The sequence below is a fragment of the Mus caroli genome, chromosome 13 (assembly GCF_900094665.2).
Source record: "Mus caroli chromosome 13, CAROLI_EIJ_v1.1, whole genome shotgun sequence".
NCBI classification, from domain to species: Eukaryota; Metazoa; Chordata; class Mammalia; order Rodentia; family Muridae; genus Mus; species Mus caroli.
This window is the reverse complement of record NC_034582.1, coordinates 52,281,791-52,304,510: the sequence shown is the minus strand read 5'-3', so window position 1 is coordinate 52,304,510 and position 22,720 is coordinate 52,281,791. Positions and strand designations below refer to the sequence as shown.

Below are 22,720 nucleotides of genomic sequence, written 5' to 3'. Positions count from 1 at the left end.
TCCTTTGAATTTACTCCCCAAGGCTTCTTGCTATGTAATAGCTTGGTACCCTTGACCTTGTAAGTCTGAACCACTGTCCCTCTTAGACAGCCTTGGGATGGAAAGGGGAGAGAATGGAGCCTGCCTCTCTGAGGACAGCTGCTGCTTCATACCTGGCACAGCTCGCAGGCTCTTGAGGGAAGCTGCTCTTCCTGGGGTTGAGCTGTGATGACTAAGTCCAGGGAGAGGCTCCCCAGAGGGATGGACGACTGTGTATCTCAGATCGGGCGAGTGATTCTATGAGGAACATCATTCTTCTGTGGTTTCAATTTCCACAATTTCTGTGGCTTTGTGTGCCCAGATGACAGGCCTGGAAAGCAGGTTCACTCCAGCTCCTGAATGAGGGGGAGGGGAAGACCAATGAGGGGGCTGGCTTCCACCCCCTTCGGAAGTGCCTACTAATGAACCTGCACTGTTTGGGCTTCTCTTCCTCAACTGGGGAACCATTGCCATGGGATCCCCAGCTAGGATCTGCCTTGTGTGGGAGGGAGCAGCCTCTTGGTGAAATGACAATCCTCTGGGGAGAAAGGACTCAGAGGCCTGGGAACTTGAACCGGAAGCTCTCCCTGCAATCTTCTATCAAGGCGCGCTTTAGATTAGGTGGCCGTTTGGATTCTCTTCCTCTATCGGCAGAGTTCACTGCCAGGATTTATTACCTGGAGCTGGCCTGGAGGGGGTTCCCATGACACCTGCATTTAGTTTTTGCAGAAGAAGGAGCCACTCCACTTTGCCATACGGGGCTTTCCCAAGGGAAGTGTGACTCAGCTCCAGGCAGGATTTAGAGTACCCAGGTCTGACCTCCAATGATCTACAGCAGGGACTGGACCCTGAGGAACTGGGTCAGGTCAAAGGTTAAGTGAGCATGAAAGCACCAGTTCAGAATTCCAAAGTCTATACAGTCGCAAACTCCAGGGTCGACGTGAAAGCTCTAGTGGGAATTATTGGTGCAGTGTATTTCTTTCATCGGTTTGAGAGAAGTGCCAGGCATTGGGTAGGCCACAAACACAACCAGGAACAGCAAGACAATTCTCTGGGACAATGGGAAAGACTTAAAATGAGCTTCTCGGTTCTGACTGGGAAGCAGGTGCTCTCTGGGTTAAGACCATGCCATCCTGAATCATTCAGATAGCGTGGGTGAGAGAAGACAGGAAAAGGAAATTCAGGTGGGAACAACTTGGGGAACAGGAAAATCTAAGATGTGCAAGTTGGGAGTAGCCTGGGGTACATCTGGTCTAGCCCCTCTCGTTCACAGCTGTAATCTGGGACCAAGGAACTAGGTACCCACAAGGCTAGCTGGAAAGGTCTGATTTGAGCTCAGATTACATTATGGCTGCCTCTTTTTATGACATCTTAAATTTTGGTCATAGGTCAGTGAGATGGCTAAGTCATTCAGGCTCTTCTCAATAAGCCAGAGAACTTGAGCCTTTGATTCGTGGGACCCACATGGTGGGAGGGGAAAAACCAAATGCTGCAGGTTACCCTCGGACCTCCACACGTGCTCTCTCACACACATGCAAATGCACATAAATAGATAAAAAGTAAAGAGAAAAATTAAGGACAAAAAAAAAAAAAAACCCAACAACAAATCCTTGGCAAACTCTTAGGTGACTTGGCAAAGCCAAGAAGTCTCAAGACTGCCAGAGCCATGTGGCTTTCAAGGGCTGGTAACCAGTGCTCTTCTATCAGCACAGGTGAGGATAAAATACCTTCTCTGTTGGTTTTACAGACGACCTGCACAAGCTGGCGAACCCAGAGCTCTTAGCATAGCACCTGGGACACTGCAGGGTCTCATAAATGTTAACTGTTGTTGTTAGTCGATCAGTAGTAACTTCTACTCTGTGCCACAAGGGGAAAAGTAACAAGTTAGAAGAATGCACAGCATGTGAGCTGAGCTATGTCTTCTACAAAGAAGTCAGAATACAGGCTTTCTGGATCTAGTCATAGGGAGATGCAGATGACTCCCCTAGGAGTCTCTGTAAGAGGCAGCCCTGTTCCTGGCCACATCTTGATTTGAGTAGGTGCCAGATTTGCCTGAGGCCCAGGGGACATGACCCACATACAGAATGGCACCAACTGTAGGATCAGTCCTGTGTGGGCATGCTTACAGTCTAGTGCAGTGGGATCAGAGTGTCAGAACTCAGTAGAGGGGGAGACGTGGGAGCCAAAGGTTCTACTGTATCCTCCATGGAGACTGGGCATAGGCATTGGACAGGAAGGGAGAGAGAAACTAACATTCAGTAGCTCTAGCCTCTACCTGCCCCTTGAACCCACACTGTGGAACACACACACACACACACACACACACACACACACACACAAAACACACAAACAACAAATTCTGTGCATCGTTGTAGGGCTAAGAAAGCAAGAATGCAGAGAGGTTGGGGGACCTGCTCAGTCTGACACAGAAGGAAAGAAAACAGCCCTCCTTGCCTGTCCCCCCCCACCCCCCCGCAGCCCTACCCTATTCCCTCCACTGGTACAGGGCACCTCAAGCTGCTTTTCTGCTCTGTCCCACCCCTCTAACCTCAGGGACAGCAGACAGTAAGTCAGCATTCTCCCAATTGAAAACAACAAACAAACAAACAAACAAACACAAAACACAAAACAATAACAGCAAAACAAACAAACAAAAAACAGTATTTCAGGCGGTCTAGCCCGACTTGACAATGTCTGGCAGGATCCCAACCGCGATATTCTTATATGTCAGATTTTCTTTGTCCTTCTGAACAGTCCCCAGGTCCCTAGAAAAGTTACAAAGCATCTTTGCCATTGTCCTTCAGGTTGGGGAGCAACACCTTCAAAAACATGCAGCGCCGGCACACTACCTTGAGGGAGAAGGGGCGCCGCCAGGCCATCCGGGGTCCTGCCTACATGTTCAATGAGAAGGGCACGAGCCTGACCCCTGAGGAGGAGCGCTTCCTGGACTCGGCTGAGTATGGCAACATACCAGTGGTCAGAAAAATGCTGGAGGAATCCAAGACCCTCAATTTCAACTGCGTGGACTACATGGGGCAGAACGCGCTGCAGCTGGCCGTGGGTAACGAGCACTTGGAGGTCACTGAACTGTTGCTGAAGAAAGAGAACTTGGCGCGGGTGGGCGACGCGCTGCTGCTGGCCATCAGCAAGGGCTATGTGCGCATTGTGGAGGCCATCCTCAGCCATCCTGCCTTCGCGCAGGGCCAGCGCCTGACGCTCAGCCCGCTGGAGCAGGAACTGCGGGATGATGACTTCTATGCCTACGACGAGGATGGCACGCGCTTCTCCCACGACATCACACCCATCATCCTGGCGGCCCACTGCCAGGAGTATGAGATTGTGCATATCTTGCTGCTCAAGGGTGCACGCATTGAGCGGCCCCATGACTACTTCTGCAAGTGCAATGAGTGCACGGAGAAGCAGCGCAAGGACTCCTTCAGTCACTCGCGCTCCCGGATGAATGCCTACAAAGGACTGGCCAGTGCCGCCTACCTGTCCCTATCCAGTGAAGACCCTGTCCTCACTGCGCTGGAGCTAAGCAACGAGTTAGCCAGACTGGCCAACATTGAGACTGAATTTAAGGTAACCCTCCACTCTCCATCCTGCGAGCAGGTGGCCCAGGGGCCCTTCCGCGTGTACCTAAGAGCAAAATGGCTTGTGCGCCTATCAAAGGCAGAGTGAGAGACTTGGGGCTCTTGTCTTTGGGGTTCACCGTAGGGGAAGAGTGGATCGCGAAAATTTGTCGGGTGTAGACCTGGGGGAAAGCAGCCTAGAACTCTGATGTTTTAAACTACATAAGGTTAGCGAAGGAAGAGGCAAGGAAGAAAGAGAGAAGAGCTATCAGAGACTTGGCTCTGGCCCCTAGAAACTGAAAGTTCCAAAACCCAGCAACCTGAGGTTACTTCCGGTCTAGGACTTAGGTTAGTGCTACTGTTTCATTGGGTGGCGCTGACTACCACATTCACATTCTGGATTGCTGGTCGTACAGTCAGCTTCAGAACGACCACGAAAAGAAGTCTGGCTTTTCAAAAAGAATTTTTTTGAGATAGGATTTTGCTACGTATTCCAAGCTTGACTCAAACTTCTAATTCTCCTGCCCGAGTCTTTCCAGGACTAGGGGTCCCATACCAGGCAGGGCCAGTCTTTCTTAGACCCAGTGACCTGTTGCTATTGTTCTGTCAGTTGGCTGTGGCAGAGGCTCACAAAAGACCAAACCAAACTCTTCTTAAACAGGGTTGCGTTTGCCAACTCAAACTCCAGTGAATAAGGCTCAGGGTGGTCCCAGAATCCAGGCAGCCTGAAAATACCTTGATTTACCAAGCCAGCTCCAAAGTCTGGCGACCCACCCCACCCAAGGGCTATTCCTGGAGACTACGTTTGCTTTCTCTGTCAACTGACAGTTGCTCTGAAAAGAGAAGACTGGGCCCAGGTGTAAGAATGAATCTCTCTTGACAGGATGTTTAGTAAGAAGAGCAAACATTGATTAGGTACTTGCTGCCTGCCAATTACCTGGTTTACCTTTGAGATCTTATTTAATCTCAACAACCATGTGTCAAGGACACAACACCCCCATTTTGCATGATAGCACAGAGCTGAAAGCACACAACCAAGGAAGCAGCCAGTGCCTCCTGGAGTCCATGTTTAATCCTTCCAGCTAATGAGTGAAGGGGGTGTGGCCGGGGTGTGGCCGGGGGTGTGGCTGGGAGAGTAGAAACCACAGCTAGACCCAGGCATTTCTCATCCTGACACTTGCTAAGAAACTGCTGTGTGCTGGATGCCATGAAAATAAGAAATGGTGTCTCACACAGAGCTGGTGATCAGATGTTACCTACAAGTGAATAATTCATTGTCCAGACAATGTTCTGTGTAGAGCGTGTCCCTGCATGGGTTCAATGGTGAGTCCTGCCTCACAGCAAGGGGGCCTTTGGCCAAGCTGCTCAGGCAGGATTCAAAGGAGGAGCTCAGATAGGGTTGGGTTGGGCCTCGATCGATGAGACAGGTGAAGTGGAGACCCACAAAGGCCCAAGGTAGGGAGGGGACAGAGAAGTAGCTCTGTGTGACTACAACACAGCTTCCTGGGATGTGGGGGTGAGTGGGAGGCAGGGGTAGCAGAGCCCAGAGGACTCTGCTCACCAGTCTGAGCACTTCGAACGTTATCCTGTAGGAAATGAAGGCCCACTTTTAAAAAAAATGTGGTTAAGAGACTACGGTAATGACGGAGATGTGGAAATTTGTTTGACAGGAAAGTAAGATGAATTTGAGGATGCAAGCTGGGTCTAGATACAGAGGTAATTCGGTTATATAATATGAGACCACAGATGCTTGTCTCTCGGGAGAAGCTTGCCCCACAAGCAGGGGTTGGGGCGGGTGGGTAGCTGAGCTTGGCTAATAGGAGGGTGCAAGGCCACAGGCTGTGAGAAAGGAGACCTGTGATTATGTTTATTTTAATCTGTCTGCTCCAACTCAGCCCCGCCCACTGAACCCGAGCTACTCCCAAGATCCCTGTATTGTTCCCGGCTTCATTTAGGTGGAGGTGCAGAACAGCCCATAGGAGCTCCCAGGAAACAGCTGTTGCTTCTTTCCTGGTCTGTCAAGTATAGTCTCCTGAGGCCAAGGATGTCCCAGCCAATGACAGTGGAGTTTTGCTTGTTGCCCAGAGTTCAGATGGATCTGCACGGGCTGTGTGGCAGGAATGGCTAACCCAGTTCAATCAGACACACGTTCTGGTCAAAGCGGGAGGGACTGGGGAAAGAGCAGGCAAAAAGAGAAAATGTTATTGGGCCAGGTCATCCGGATGGTTGTGTGGTTCTCTGCTTTTCTCCCACCTGAAAGTGAGCCAACCTAAATATAACGATGCTAGACTGACATTTGGAAATCCCTCTGAGACATCAGTTTCCATTAGTAAAATCTGAAGGTCTGTCATACTTCAGTATCCGTCATCTCTAAATCTGGGAGGCTTTGGAAAGCATCTTTGGAAAGCAAGTAGAATATTCGAGTTCAAACGTAAATTATGAGAATTGTGGACAATTAAGAAGACTACACACGTGGTGAGAAATATTTTCTACCAAGAATTGATTCACTTGGAGTGAGAACTAGCTTAAGGACATTTGTTGGCTATTAACACCTTCCTAGGGAGCTGAGATAATTTTAGGATGTGAATAAACGGTTCACTATAAACCAACCCAACTGATCCCTTAGAAATTACTACTCATTCAAGGATCTCTGCATGGGCATCCCAGTGTTGTGAATTTCTGAGAGCAGCTTTTCAGGAGGTCAGATTGCAACAAGAGGCTAAAGAACACATGGACATGTTCTACAAAGTGCTTGATGAGGCTGTTCTGTTTTCAAGGGACTATATGTTGCCATCTAGGTAGCCACGCTATGAGTATGACCAGATGCTGTCAATTACAGAGATACCAAAGGATCTCTGGAAATATGTCAAGTGTCGCCCTCTGTGTCCTTTCAAACATTCTAGAGCAACTATTCCTGGGCAGGAAGCATTATCCATAACAAGCCTGAAGCCAGTTGCCTGGGCTGTTGTTTTTGGAGTCATCATAATTTACTAGCAGAATTAAGTATAGCCATTAAAACGAAGCATAACCAATGTCAAGGTCTCAGTTATGTTGTAGCTGAAGTCAGATTCAAGCCATTATTTTGGTGGGGTAATTATATAGCCACTCAAGGACTGTCTTAGGTCAAACTGTCTTGGGTCTAGGAAGGTGTTAAAATGTGATGTGATCACTAGAGCCTTCCTGGTGCTTCCGATGGAACCTAGCAAATCAGCGGGCATTTTTGAAACACTTGATGAAAAGAATGAAGGAGTTCCCCAAAGGAAAACCATTGCGGCTACCGAGGCAAGTGTGCCTTGGTGTGTGGCTTAACCTCATCACACATATGCAGGTATTGAATGGAGGCATTTCATATGCATCATTCGGGAAATTGGGAAAATTCTAAAGAAGGCTGCCAGCTTGGTGGTTACTCTAGTTTACTTTCTGTTCCTGAGATAAACACTATGGCCCAAAGCAATCTGAGGAGAAAGGGGTTCAGGTCAAAAGGGCTTGTGTCCCCTGACTGGTCACAGTCTATCTCTGAGGTGAAGCCAAGACAGGAACTCCAGGCAGGAACCCTGGTCAGTACCTAAAGCAGAGACCACAGGGGAATGTTGCTTCTGGCTTCCTCTCCCTGGCTTGCTTAGCTGCCTTTCTTATACAGCCCAGGATGGATGCTGCCACTCACAGTGGGCTGAACCCTCCCACACCAATCATCAGTGTAGAAAATGCCCTCCAGACTTGTCAAGCTGAAGGACACAACTCTTCAGCTGAGGTTTCTGTCTTCCCAGTTTTTCCCATTTGTGCCATACTGATAAAAACTAACCAGCCAGGGTGGTGGAGGAATGAAGCCCATACGCTACATAGCTGGGGACTGATTATATGCTATGCTGCGTGGTGTGTGGAAGGCAAAGTGCGTGTGCGTGTGTGTGTGTGTGTGTGTGTGTGTGTGTGTGTGCGCGCGAGCGCGCGCTTGAGTTTTCCTAGCTTTACTTAAAGTTGGACTTGGAGAGAGTATTGCCTGAAGGGATGAGGAGCAATGGGGAGCTGAAGGGAGGCAGTTTGGGACACCAGAATCTGTCATATGTTCCTCCACACTATGCTACCATTTTGAAGCATCCATGTGCCTCCGTCAGGGAAGGAAGAAGTCTGTCAGTGTATCTGCTGCTTAGCGTTTGGCTATCCTGAAGATGGGCAGAGGTGCCCGGCACTGAGGAGGCTTGCACCGTTCTGGTACAGTGCCAGCTCGCGAGCAGCCTGTGCATTGCAGCCTGGAGCTTGGGACGGGAGAGGAGGAGGCAAGGAGAACCAACCGTGCCTTCCTTCATCTTTGTCTGGAGTGCTATGACCTTTCTGTGCATCGGCAGATCCTTAACCACACGGATTATGAAGAAACGGATGATGAATTATGTATCGATGTTTGTGCTGTCAGTTCGAGAGACCCATTTAAAAAAAAAACTCTCTGGGCCTAAAATACCTCAAATTAAAAATGCAAATAATGATAAATCGGACCGATTTGCCACCTGCCGTGATGCAGGGCAAGCCCTTTGGGGAAGGTAAAGATGCTGAGCCGATCGTCTGGAATCTGCTGGAAAACTTCTGAGAGGGCACAAGGAGGAGAAGGAGGAGGGTGGAGGCGTCTTGGTCTCCTGAGGCTGAGAACACAGAGGACATCTGACTTGTGGAGCCAAGGAGGCAGGAAGTAAAGGCCCGGCGTGGCCAGAGCCGGTGAGAAGAGCTGAGTAAGCCTCCAGCGTTTGAATCAATTTCTCAGACGCACTGGATTTCTAAATCATATAAGCCAACACCCTAGGAAAACAGAATTTCCTTGAGACTGGCTGGTAGTATAAACAGATGTCTGCTTAATATGCAGGAAACAGCAGACTGCTTCGCTTTCCATTGGGAAAATATGTTTTGAAGCTGCGAAGGCTGCAGGTGTTAAAAGGAAGGTGTTTATTGCGGTTGGGATATGTGTGGAAGAGAATCTGGCAAAAAAAAAAAATTCTCAAAGTACTTGCTTTTATCTCGTCCCCAATACCCCTGGGGATCCGATGCAACATGCTAGCCCTGTGCAAGAACATCTGAGGATGGCACAGCCTGAGCAGAGGACAGTAAGATCTCGAGTCGCTCCATCAGTGTGCTGATGAGTGTGACCCTCCCTAAACACAGGCAGATGTGGCCCCCTGTGCTACAAGTATTGTCCCAGCGTAGGCGGGGATGGTGCAGTCTGAATGTGCTTCTCTGTTGGCAGTCCACTCTGGGGAAGTGCTCGTAGGCTCCTGTCCTTGAGAGCAAGATCTGGGGACTAGCTTATTGTGGGAAACAAGAAAAAGATAACTCTGCTTTAGGTCACGGTCTTTCTCCATTTTACTCTGTGAGCATCCCAAAGAACAGTTCCAAAGAGCATGCGCTAATGAGGTGACGTCACAGGAAGTCAGCCAACCAGCGTACCTTTAATGACAACTGTTCGCAAATGGCATCTAAAGTTAGAAGCTGCTGCTCTTCTAGGTTTGTGCTAGGTTTGTCTTCTCGGTTTGTCAGTGTACAGGAGAGAGTGCGGGTTCGGTGATTCGAGGAGGACTAACGAGGCAGGCCACCACACTCAGGAGGGTGTGGGAAGGACACAGAACAGCCATGGTTCATTTCGTAGGTGCAGAGAGTAAAAAGATCCTGCAGTCAGAATGACCTAAGTCTCATCTCCTACTAGCCATGCGATTGTCAGCGTCCCCCCAAACGTTCCTTTTCTTATTTGTTCGGAGGTGCTCACTTCCCCGACTAAACAGTTCCTCTTACTCTGAGATGTCTACCTCATGATCATCAGTCTGTAAGAACTTTATACCCCGCACCCCATGTAATCTCCAGAAAATCCTGACACCCATCAGTTGCTCAACAGATGTGCCCTCAAGTAGATGAGCTGAGGGAATTTATCTCTGCTGAATTCTCAGGGTCAAGGCAGGTCGGACGAGATGGAGAATTTAAGAACCAAGGCCATCTGCAGGGAGCCTCCACACAACGGCACTGCTGATGGAGACTCCCTTTTGGTTTCCTGGATCAGCACTACAGCTCAGCCCTCCAGTGAACACAGCTTACATTTCAGCACCTCTGCTTTTTAGAGGGTCTCCTGGAGTCTAGCTACGCTTCCCATCCCCCTTAGCAGATCTTCACAGAACGAGAAAAAAAAATTCCAGGCTGTACACTTGAGCTCCATGATTCGAAACAAGCCAAGGGGGTGTTTTCAGTTGGAATAATGGGGACCACTGAAATCGGATAAGCTAAGAGTCCTGCTAAAATATTACTGTGAACAGAAATTACATGGGCTGAAAAGAGACAGAGAAGAGGAGGGAGACAGAAGAGGGCAGGCCTGACCAAACACACACAGATCATTCTTTGAAAACTATCTCCATGAAAAGTGTCTTCGACACATACACACACACACACCACCACACACATATACACATACCACACACACACACCAACCACCACACACACACCAACCACATAAAGAATTGTTTCGCACAGAAGTGTAACTGTCCGTCTGAAATATCAGAGATCTAAAGAAAATGGAGAGGGTTGCTCAAGGAAATTAGCCAGTGAGAAGTACCACAAATTAAATCAAATGGAGGCACACCTTTCTCTGAGAAGAAAAGGTTACAAGGCTGTGCAAATTGATCAGATTGATCATCTTAGCTGCACAAACTATTAGCATGGAGATGCGTGTTTTATTAGCAGTAGATTCGTGTTTACATTGAATATAAAAGTGTATGTGCTGGGTGGGGAAGAGGCAGGACCCAGCCTCACAGATGACCTCTAGCTACTGAACTCTCTGTGAAACCTCGGCATGTGATGCTAGAGTGTGGTGTGCAGGCTGCAGGCTGGGGGCAGAGATAAAGCCATGATGGTATTGTCTGGTGGGAGACATGGGCATTCTTCCAAGAGTCGTGAAAATGAGCACAGCACCCCAAACCCTAAAGCGAAGTTTTGTTAGGGTTGACTTGGTGGGGCAGCTGACTCTGTTGGGAGATGGTGGTATGTGTGTATGTGTTCATGTGTGTGGTGTGTATATGTGTATGCGTGTGTGTGTGTGTGTGTGTGTGTGTGTGTGTGTGTGTGCATGTGTGCCTGTGTGCATGTGTGTGTGGCATTTAGGAGCAGAAGAACGGTAAAGGTGAGAGGGGCAGCTCACAGAAGCAGTAAAAGGAAACTTGGCCCAAAGCCATTAACTCTCCCAAGTGTGAGAAAGTCATTTTCTAGTTTGAACTTGGAGATAATGAAAACAAAACACTATTCATTATAGAGTTTTCTTAAGCTATCAAAAGGTAGTTGGAACAAAGAGTCAGAATGAATCCTACCATATAATGACACATATTTTGATATCTTTCTTTCTAGACTCCCCTCTTCCCCAAGTGCAAGAATCTTAATGACTCTGATGGCCACTAACAAAGAGGTGCAGTGTGCTTGCTGCCCCTCTTCCTCTATCCCCATCCCTTTTCTCTGCTCTTCCCCATGAAGCCCCGCTCCTGAGTATTCACAGAGTTAGGGCGTCTACAGTCGCATTCATTTGAGAAAAGCATTTCTTGTATCTACTACGTTCCCAAAGTTCTGGGGGCTGCAGTCATCAAAATATTGTCACCTCTGCCATAGTAGAGCTTATGAAGACCACAGAAAAACATAGTGACGCATGTGTTTGTAAATTATATGCAAGGGATTATGAAATAAGACTGTGGCTTTCTTACTCCCTCCCTTGACATGGTGCGATCCTTGTGAGAGCACAGACTGGGGTGGGGGACAGGGAGGGGGAGGTCGATGTTTCCGTGGGTGAACCCCACTCTCGTCTTCTATCCACTGTCTAGGACAGTGTCTGCTGCTGATGCCTTTGCTTTGTTCATCTCTGTGCTCAGCAGACAGCTCCTTGCCTGTCTCAGCCCTGAAAGCACCTTCTCCCAGCCTGACAGCTGTCTGCAGGAATGAAAGTGGGGTGCGCCATTTGGGTCCACCACAAGGATCATGGATGACATCCCCATAAAAGAGAAAATAAAGAGGCCATATTAACAAAAACAAAGCATGGCAAATTTAGTCTTTAATGTTTCGTGGACAGAAGAGTCTTTAAAAATAAGTTCCTGTTCTTTCTTCTCCCATGGAGCAGTCACATCAGAGCCGCCCGGTGTGCGGGATGTGAGCACTTGCTATTCGCTTAAGAACCTTGTCCTCTGATACAGTGAGCAAGGCTTTCATTTGCTGCCCAAGTCTGCGCGTGGGAACTCCCTCCCTGGGGTCAGATGGTCAGACAGCCATCCTTTCCCACCTCCTCCTTCCTGTCTTCCCAGGGACACCCCTCTCTGCCCCAGTCCCCGGCATTGCACTGTCACAGATTTTGTTTTGGTGGCGGACCACAGCTTATCAACCAAGGACCTACCATGATGGGTACAGGGGACGACCGTCTGTTTTGATGTTTAGACTCTGCGGCATGTAGAGACATGTGACCTGGAGAGAAAACGCTGACCTGTCAGCATCAGTCTGAGGAGAGGCAGCCCAGTAAGGTTTGTCCAGAATCCTTCAGCCTCTCTGTCCACCACAACTCTTCTCTTGGCTCTGAGACTTCAGTCAGAATTTCCTTTCTAACCAGCTCTCAACATAAACAGGCAGGGAAGAGTGAGAGAAACCTTCCTGATTCTGACTACTCGGGGTAACACAGTCTGAGACCTAAACTCCGTCAATGTGTCTACAAAGCTTTTGTAAACCCTTGGTTTTGGAATAGGTTGAAGGTGTAATCTTCTTGGAAAAGATCTCTTTCCCCTGCCCCTAAAGTCCTATGTGCTTTCCCCTTGCCTTCATAATTTCATAGACCCAACAGTCATGTGTGAGTCTTCAGTCCAATCCGGCTTCCTTTTATATGGAATCTAGCTTCCTTCTATATGGACAATGAGTGCTTCTGGTGCTATTTTTCCTAGTACAGTATCTCCCTTAGGTGGAGGAATTGCATCCATCCCTTCACAATTACATGATTACATGGGATGCGGGGTATAAAGTTTCACTGCTAGGAATTTTTTTTAACCAATTACCAAGTTGGGAGACCCAGTGGTGCTGATGATGCTGCTGCTGCTGCTGCTGCTGCTGCTGATAGTCTTGTTGGTGGTGGGGTGATGGTGATGGTTGGTAGTGGCAGTGATGGTGGTGATGGTGGTCATGGTGGTGATGTTGATGGTGGTGGTCATGGTGGTGGTCATGGTGGTGGTCATGGTGGTGATGTTGATGGTGGTGATTGTGGTGGTGATGGTGGTGGTGATGGTGATGTTGATGGTGGTGGTAGTGCTGATGGCGGGGACAGTGATGGTGTGATGGCGCTAGTTTTCTATGTGTAAGTTTGTCTTTATACAGTTGTGATGGAATGAATAAACAATGTGCAATCCTGTCCTTTTCTCTGAGTGCCATAACTTTGGCACTCACCCCTTCCTGTTAGGCTGCCACTCAACGGACATTGGTTTCTAGGAACTTCACGATCCCCTTCAATAAAATCAAGTCTGTGATAGTCCAGTCCGGCAGGGACTGAGGCAGGCTCAAGCCTCTGATAGAGGGACACCTGAGAAAGGCTCAGTGCAAGAAGGTGGCAGGGAGAGGAGCATGCATCTGTCCACCTAGCTTACTCCAGTAGGGAGTTCCCAGAGACAAGCTTTAAACAGTACATTTTCTTTAGGTTGGTTTTCAGTGTTTAATTCAGTTTTATTGTGATTTTTGGATTTGGGACTCCATCTAGCTAAGAGGCCGTGTTCTTGTGTAGTCCATGAGTTGTGAGAAGTCGGTAAATTCCACTGCAGTCCCTGGGAACAAGAGTCCACTTGATGCCAATCAAGCAATCAGAGAACTGTAGTTGACTGAAAAGCAAAAGCTCTGTCACTCAGATGGAGTGAGCCAGAAATCTCTTTGACATTGATGAACTAAATGCCTTTCCTTTTTATCCATTTTACTTACAAACCATGTGATTAGTGCCTAAGGTACAGATCATGCACTCAAACACAGTATACCCTAAAATAAGCACTCCTCAAAATCCTAGCAGAGGTTCCTTTCAAAGCCCAGCCAAAGAGGAGTTCACTTATCCATTTTCTGAGTACAGTATTGATGCAGTGCCTCTGCCTGCACTCTCCTCCCCACTGCAGATGCAGTGCATCCTGCCTGCACTCTCCTCCCCACTGCAGATGCAGTGCATCCACCTGCACTCTCCTCCCCACTGCAGATGCAGTGCCTCTGTCTGCACTCTCCTCCCCACTGCAGCTGCAGTGCCTCCTGCCTGTACTCTCCTCCCCACTGCAGATGCAGTGCCTCCCTCTGCACTCTCCTCCCCACTGCAACTGCAGTGCCTCCTGCCTGTACTCTCCTCCCCACTGCAGGTTCAGTGCCTCTGTCTGCACTCTCCTCCCCACTGCAGCTGCAGTGCATCCACCTGCACTCTCCTCTCCACTGCAGCTGCAGTGCATCCACCTGCACTCTCCTCCCCACTGCAGCTGCAGTGCCTCCTGCCTGCACTCTGCTCCCCACTGCAGATGCAGTGCCTCTGCCTGCACTCTCCTCTCCACTGCAACTGCAGTGCTTCTGCCTGCACTCTCCTTCCCACTGCTACTGGTTAGGAGGTGGAGCCAAGAGCTCAGGTCATAGTAGAGAAGTGATGGAAGATGCAGAAAACTGATAAAAGCCAACGGCATTTATAGTCCCCTAAAAGGACAGTGATCTAAGAATTATAGAGATACAAACAGAAAAGGGCTGCCAAATGCTGGGCGGTATGACCATGTACCACATCACCCTGATCTTTCCACTGCCCCCTCACAGACACAGTATGAAATTAACAATGGTCAGCTGCTTCCCAGACTTCTGAGAAAGAGTGCTAACTACTAATAACAAGCTGTTTGAAGAGCCTCCCTGTTGCCCACTCTTTCCCTTCCCTTCTTCCTTCCTCCTTCCCCCTTTCTTTCACCTCTCTCTCCCGTTACTCAAAGCACTTGCTTGAACCTGACATGTGGGAGCCTGCAGTCCCTTCTTGGGCTGTCAGCTTATGGCCACCAGCCCTCTTCATGACGGGGTTCAGAGTTTGCCTGTTAAGAGTGCTCTAAAGCTTTCCCGGCATACCATGTGGCAATGCGAGTTTGAGCCTCTTTCCCATCACACTTAAGACTGCTAGACTAAATCTTTCTGGGAATAGTGTCTCTTGTCAGGTGATTATTGTGTTTTAAGTTCATTCTCCAAAGCGTCCACTCAACACTTTGGCATGGCACGTTGGAAACTTGGTGTTTTGTGGGCTTAAAACAGATACTTTACCATAAACATGCAAAGGAGCTCCAGCAAATGTGCAAGAATGGAAAAGAAATTCAAATTAGGCTGCAAGCATCAGGAGCCAGAACTGATTCCTTTAAATAGTATCTCCCCTATGCAGACACATTTGCAAATCAGACTTGAAGCAGTGTTGGGGCTGCTCTTCCCTCGCACATGCGCCGCCCTATAAGCTTGGCCAAGTGGTCACGTGGCAGCTGTGCTCTCAGTACTCCGGGGAATTAAACAGCTTGATCAAATTCTCCCAAGCCATGTCACATGTCACAAGTGATAGTGTCATAAAAGAGGTTTCAGGGCAGTCATAAGGGTAAGGTGTAGACGGGGAGACAACGCCAGGAGAGGAACATCATGTGACCCTGGATGAGTCCTTCCATTGCTCAGCATCTTACTCTCCTTGCTCTGAAAGGCCAGGCTCTTAGACTACATAATCCCTCAGTAGCACCCAAGGCTTCAAGCCTTTCTGTTACTGATTTCTGTAGAACACTACCATAAACAACAACAACAATGACACACACACACACACACACTCACACAGCTATTTAAACTGGAAAAGACCAAGAATGCTGGACAAACTATAGCCAATGTCTTGACTGAAATGTAAGAGGAAACTATTATTCCTATTTTATAGAGAAGCAAACAGACTAGTTAAAATCTACCTGCAAAGGGTAGTTGCCCACTTTGTGCCAAGTCCTGTACTAGGGACTGAAGATGCAGAGGGCACGAGATCTGGGCTCCATCTAAGGAAGGGAAGCAAGGGAAGAGGCTGGAGAGTAAGGAGATGCTCACAGGATGATACATTGTGAGCAGAGGCTTCCCATGGTGCTCTTCTTCCCAAGGAGTCTGACAGATGGGAAACAGAAGGGAAAGCATGAGGAGTGAGTGTGTGTGTGTGTGTGTGTGTGTGTGTGTGTGTGTGTACACTGTGCTCAGGGACCTGAGGAGTGAGTGAGTGTGTGTGTGTGTGTGTGTGTGTGTGTGTGTGTGTACACTGTGCTCAGGGACCTGAGGAATGAGTGTGTGTGTGTGTGTGTGTACACCCTGAGCACAGTATGAGTGTATGTGTGTACATAGAGTATGCTCAGGATCTGAGCATAGGTAGACCCAGAGAGGGTTTGGCTTCTGAGAAGAAGCCTACATTAGTGAGGGTGTTGAGGCATAATAAGGCCTTATAGATTCTGACATCTGGGTAGATGAAGCTGTGGTTGGTAAACTGGCCAATCAGGGCTCTGTGTGTGTGTGTGTGTGTGTGTGTGTGTGTGTGTGTGTGTGTGTAACTTTTAGAAAGTTCTATATATCCCTATGCTCAGGATAATTGTCTATAACAGACAGCTCTATTTTAAGGATTATACCAAATCTCTCTCTCTCTCTCTACATTAGTGAGGGTGTTGAGGCATAATAAGGCCTTATAGATTCTGACATCTGGGTAGATGAAGCTGTGGTTGGTAAACTGGCCAATCAGGGCTNGACATCTGGGTAGATGAAGCTGTGGTTGGTAAACTGGCCAATCAGGGCTCTGTGTGTGTGTGTGTGTGTGTGTGTGTGTGTGTGTGTGTGTGTGTGTAACTTTTAGAAAGTTCTATATCCGTCTATGCTCAGGATAATTGTCTATAACAGACAGCTCTATTTTAAGGATTATACCAAATCTCTCTCTCTCTCTCTCTCTCTCTCTCTCTCTCTCTCTCTCTCTCTCTCTCTCTCCCTCCCTCCATCCATCCTTCCCTTCCTCCCTCCCTCCATCTCTCTCCGCTTTCTCATCTCTCATCTCTTTCCTCCCCCACTCCACTCCCTCTCTCTCACCCACTCTCATGTGAATGAATATTTTGCCAGCATGAAGCCTGGGCATCAAGCCACATACTATGATGTGGAATCACAGACAGTTGTGATCTGCCATATGGGTGCTAGAAATCAAACCGGGTCCTCTGCAAGAACAGCCAGTTCTCTTGACCTTTGAACCATCCCTCTAGCCCCCACAAGAGGATTCTTAAGATCCATATGTTAAATCAATCTGTACGTTTTACAGCTCCTGTGGGGGGTCAGTCCTGAACTGGAACATACAAAGGGATAAGTTTGATTTGTTGTGTGTCTAACAGAATGCAAGCACTAGTGCAGAGTTATTTAAATGCAAAGGAGAGAATGCTGCAGGAGCCCAGGGCATCAAACACTGGGTTTCTCCAAGGATGCAGGGCAGACATCCTAGAAGTATCTTTTGGGAACTTGTAAGAAGGGTGGGATGCTTAGAAGTGACAAGGACTGTGGGACACAGCGAGCAGACGCCCGGGAGGCACAGCATGGCCCTTCCTTAGGGAGTCACAAACCCTGCTTTGGCTAACTTGATTGTTGCTCTCTGTTTTGTCATCAGAGGGTCCCAAGCTTTCTAATCGCAGCTTTGACACTTCGCTATTAGTCCTTCTTAATCAATTACGTTCCCGGCAATCACAAGCAATTTTCAAATGTGCTCCTATACATATACAGCACCTAATGGCTCTTCACATGCATTCCTTACTCTGAATCTATAATCAGATGAGTCACATTAACAGTCTCTAAGGCTGTTACCTGGTGATGCCAAGTTCAAATTAGTGCCTACCTGAGCCATTTTCACAAGATATCGTTGGTGTATGATGCATAGGCCATGCTTGCTCTGACCTTGGATTTTCTTTCAATTTACCTGAAAGAAAAATAAATAAATCTCAAGATTGTCAAATTCAAGGTGCAAACATCTGTGGCTTGGCTAGGAAAGCAGCAGACGGGTCCCCATCTCCATGGGGACAGGTGTTCAGTACAGGCATCCCAAAGCCAAACAGGCAGGGCCTAAAAACTGTAACACACCCAAAAAACATTTTTCTAGTTATACTGCTGATGTATTTACTAACATAAAAATGCATTTGTGAGAGAAAAAAAATCATTTGTACTCCTATCAGATGTCAGCATGGTTAGGAAATCCCTTCCCATCTGATGTCCCCGCTGTTACGCCCTGAGTTCTCATTGTTTGTCCTTTGATTTTCAGAACATAAATGTTTCCACTCATTCTCTTGTATCCTTACCACCATGACCTGGTGCTCCTTCTGCTTCCATACCACCTGCGTGGGGAATAAGACCTCTCTGTGATCCAATTCCTGTTTGCTTCTCCACATTAGCCTTCTGTCTCTCTGTCTCATCTAGCATGGCCCGATGAAGATTCCTGTGTCATGTTTGTTTGCCTCTCTCTGTTTCCTCCATGCCCTCAGCCGGGCTTTCTCCACCTAAAAGAGGGTGACTAATGTGTTCTTCTAGACTCAGCTTTCTACCTTTATTTCATCCAGGGCGGCTTCCTCAACTACCCAAACATGAGCAGATCCCATCTTTGATAATGATGTCCAAATCACCCCATCTGTCTATCTGTCTGCTATTGTCACATCCAACCCAACTCAGTCCTCTGCAATGGACATTTATCCCATGTTTACAAGTCAGGATGGAGAGTCTAGGCCCATGGTGGATAGCAGTGGGTGACAGTGTTGAGGGACCAAGACACAGCTCCATACTGCCACCCTCAACAGCCTGAGAGGTCTGCTTGGATTTGGGGAGACCTTGGCTCAGCCTCTACTGGGGTTTGTTGCTTTAACACTAAAGAATTTCAGGATTAGCCAGTTCAGTAAGGCAGAGTTGACAGCTTTATCAAAGATAGTACAGTACAGGCTTTAAGCATGACCACTAAGGGAGAGAAAGACCCTCAGAAAGAAAACCACACCTCAGCAAAGGTGTCCACTTCCTGAGAGCACAGGTAAAAATCAAGGCTACCCAAGTTTGGGAAAGATTAAGCAATGAATAGTGTTAACATTGGCCATATAATCACTTCTGGGGACTCCTGGAGTACGTCTCAAAAGGTTGCTAAAAATCCTCCCCTCCACCTTTTGACAGAAGAAATGGCTGAGGTGGCTTCTGAAATGCCTTGGGTAGAGTTATAATTTAGTAAAGTAACCTAGGAGAGATTAAGTATGTAATTTCCCTGGAAATGGGTCTCTGATGAGATACACAGAGGCAAGAGGGGGTTTGTGGCTAAGACAGAGGAAAAGGTCCCAGTTGTTGGTTATGCTGAGGTTCTGCTCTGCTAAGGCAAAGACCTCAACTGAACTCCAGAGTGGGGGTAGGGGGAGCTCCCATCTCTCTTCTCATGTCCCCTAGATGTCTGTACCTTTCTATTGTGCCTCTAGACCTAGGGCACATTCTTCTCTTGGTAGCAATCAGACACTTGGGGGGTAGGGGGTGACAACAGAGAATGCCTGATGTCCCCAGGCCTAGGTTGGAGCTCCAAGACTGCCATTCCCACCCCCATGCTGTCTCACTGACCACAGTGGGAAATGGGGAGGGGAGTTCTCATGAGACTAGAAGGAAGGGATTGCTAAGTGACACTCAGCTCAGCCTGTGCTGCAGCCCCAAACCTCAGCTTCACCTTGACTTTTCTGTTTCCTATACTTCATGCCCAACCCATCAGCAAACTCTCAGCTCCGTCCTGCAAAGACGTCCACAGCCCGAGACCCTTTAACCCCTTGACCAAGTTTGCCTGGTTCTGGTCACCTTCATCTCTCCTCTAGGATATGGAAACTGCATCCTGATTGGCTCTTCTGCTTCTGCTCTTGCACCTTGCAATTCACTCCATCCTAGCAGCCGGACTGATCTTTTCAGAGCCTGAATCAGATGGTGTCTGCTCTGCTCTGAGGTCTTCCAATGACTTCCCATCCCCCTGGAGGAAATGGAGGACAGCTCTCAGAAGCGACGTTCGGACATCCACCATCTGTTCTCTGCTGCTCCCCTGGCCCCAGCTCTCTCCATTCTCTCCCTTGCTCCCTTTGCCCAGTCACTGCCCTCCAGCTCCTCCTCACCAACCCCTGCCAGACTCTCCTTTTGCTTAGCAGTCTTCTTTCTCTGTGGAGACCCTGTCTGGAACACATCACACATTTGCATAGCTGTCTCCCTCCCCTCCTTCCACTCTCCATTCAAAGTCACCTCCTCAGGGAGCTCCTGCTTTACCAACTGTGTGAAGCAGAGACCTCTCCAGGCAGCTGTCCTTCCCCGCTAGGGAAAGGCAAGGTCCACAAGAGTAGCAGCCACTTGCCTGGCTTATGGCTGCCTCTGTCATGCAGTGAGTACTGGGTGGTCCTAGGCTCAGTAACCATTTAACACTTATCACGCATAAACTAATCTACCAGTGAGACGGTGTCTCTGTGGGCAAGGAGAACTCCACTATCACTCCTGATCGCTCCAGTGCAAGGCAGCTCAGTGAGCGCACACTGGACTGGGTAAAACCTCTTTCCAACAGGATGTTGCTGGAAGTCACTCACTCCGCCTTTAGATTAGCAAATCCTTACCCGGTTTTTGAATCTTACCAATAGTGTTTGTTTCAAAGGAAATATTTTCCCAGGAGTTAGTGACAGGCTGACTGTAGAGGAACTGAGCTCCACTTTCACAAGCAGGAGAGCTCACCTTCTGACCCATCGTAGGGCTTCCATTGGCATCGGTCCCTTTGAACCACCAGTCTCTCGGGGACAAGGCACCCCTGCCCACTCTCCATGTCTCAGAGGTCCCGGCTAGTGCTTGGTTCATCTCCAATGACGAGATGAGTGACTGAGTGAATTCACCATGGGTGGATGTGACTTGGCTATGCCAATGGATGGACGCTTTGGCAGGAACCAGGAGTGGCGCCACTTTTAGTTTGGCAGCATCTAGGACTATCTCATGTGATTCCGCTACAACAGGAAAGAGACCCCAAAAATGTGTTTGTTGAAAGCCACTTAGCTGTGACTGTGGGACCCCTCAGGGACTGAGCTGGCATGGGCATTGTTGTCATATCCTGCCAGGCTGTTTCTCTGCCTGAGGGAGGAGCTACAAGGCCCTTTAAGCCACCACAAGGGGACTCTGGGAGCCTTCTGTTTATCAACCCAGTGACATATCTTTCACCATGCAGACAAGGATGTGAGTGGGCAGGAGACTCACTACTGATAAAAGGTGAGCTATGAGATGAAAAAGATGTGGGGAGGAGACCAAGTGGGGGGGGATATCACGGAATACTCTGCCACCCACCCCTCAGGATGGGATGCAGGGATTTGGAGCATATACAATGGCAATTTTACAGGAGACTTAGGATCTTGGGAAAAACAAAAATATCCCATTCTTTTAGGAAATGTGTGTCAACCTCTGCCGGACACGGGTCAATGTGTATCCCACTAAACCAAGTATGACATAAAATCCGCCCATTGGTTCATCCAGCCTCACCTCCTCATCCTGCCTCCCCTGGGTGTGTCAACACAAGGCCCTGCCTAGAGTCTCAGCACCGCTGCCTCAAATACCAGGCCCTCAAGGACCCTGAACACTGTTGCTTCTTCTTGCCTGTCAGAGAGGTGATGGGGGTTGAGAGCCCGTGCCCAGGGCACTAGGATTGCTGTAAATGAGTACCTACCTGCACTGGGATATGCATACCTGAGTCTGAATCGTGGCTGCCAGCAAGTCTCTGGACTTCAGAGCCCCATCCAGGAAACAGAGATGTTATCAGTATCTACACCCTAGGTCTCCCATGAGAATTTGATGAGCTAAATATGTGAGGCAGCCCAAGACTTGGTTCACGGCCAGCGTTCCATAAATGATAACCAATTGTAAGGACATTTGGAATAATTACACCTCTTAATATTGTGTCTCTCTTAGTCTATTTTATACTTTATAATAGAATGTTACAGATTGAATGGATTACAAAAAAAAAATTAAGGCTGGAAAGACCAATGTTCAGGTGTGTTCATCTGGTAGACAGCCTTTTCCTGCTTTGTTCCATGGTGGGAGATGGACTTCCATCCAGACAATTCAAAAGAGAATAGAAAATTCTAAGTGCAGTTTTTAGTTCATGTCATAATGTATCCACACCCCCAATAATGACCTTGGTCCAATTGCCAGGGCAGAGCACTACTGACTCAGTTACTTCTTGTTAGGTTCTAACACTGCTTCGCTGGCAGTTAAGTTGCCAAGATGGGAGCTTTGGGCAACACACTCAAACCACAGCAACTCAAACCAAGCATGCTTAAGCCAACCTGAGGTAGAGGAAGGCTGGGCAAAGAGAGGACCCTCTGTGAAGACCATCCATCCATCTTCCTATCTCAACTTGCAATCATTAGTCACAGTTTGGAGCAGTCATTCTGCCATAGGGTAGAGATACATGGTGACTAGAGAGGACTGTGTGTGCACAGTGGTATGTGCGTGCGTGTATGTGTGAGTGTGTGTGCATGTGGGTGCATGTGTGTACAACAAAAAGCTGCTGAGACAGAGAAGAGGTCCAGGATGGGCAGGCAGAGGGGTGTGGCCTGCAGGGACTGAGCAAGATGCATCCAACTCTACAGCACAGAGCCCAGGAGCACCCTTGCTCTGGGTAAAGATTTGTGAAGCATGTGGGCTCCAGTACAGACACATGAGCAAACTTGGTGTGCTGAGTAATACACACAGTCTGTGCACATGATCAGGTCTTGTCAGAGTCACCAACTTCTATCCCAGCCTACACAGGGATGGCCCTCTCCCAACAGGGCCTTTGTAAGGCCTCCTCTCTAGAAAGTTCACCCCTTCTATGCCTCACACCTGCCTCAGCCCTCTGAGCTTCTGCTCCCCCCAAGGTCTCAATTCATACTCTGTCTTCCCCTTGAAAGCCCTGATGGCTACTTGTCAGTGGGATGCCCAGATCTGTCCCAGGGCACTTCCAACCACCTTGTGGTCTTCATTTGGTTGCCAGTAACTTGCATGCAAGGGCTATGTTATATTTAGATCTGGATTTCCAGTGCCTGGCACATCGTGGTTGCTTAAATATGCTTTCGGCATTAGTGGGTGTGATA

At 48.3% G+C, this 22,720-nt stretch overlaps 1 protein-coding gene across 2 annotated transcripts in view; it reads left to right on the top strand.

Moving 5' to 3' along the window:
* The window catches only part of Trpc7 (transient receptor potential cation channel subfamily C member 7), a 120,807-nt gene that overhangs the window by 4,849 nt on the left and 93,238 nt on the right, over nt 1-22,720 (top strand). For both annotated transcript variants that reach the window (XM_029468419.1, XM_021180154.2), the window contains exon 2: nt 2,823-3,600. In XM_029468419.1, coding sequence (XP_029324279.1) covers nt 2,823-3,600 — 778 coding nt within the window. The remainder of the gene's footprint in view (nt 1-2,822; nt 3,601-22,720) is intronic.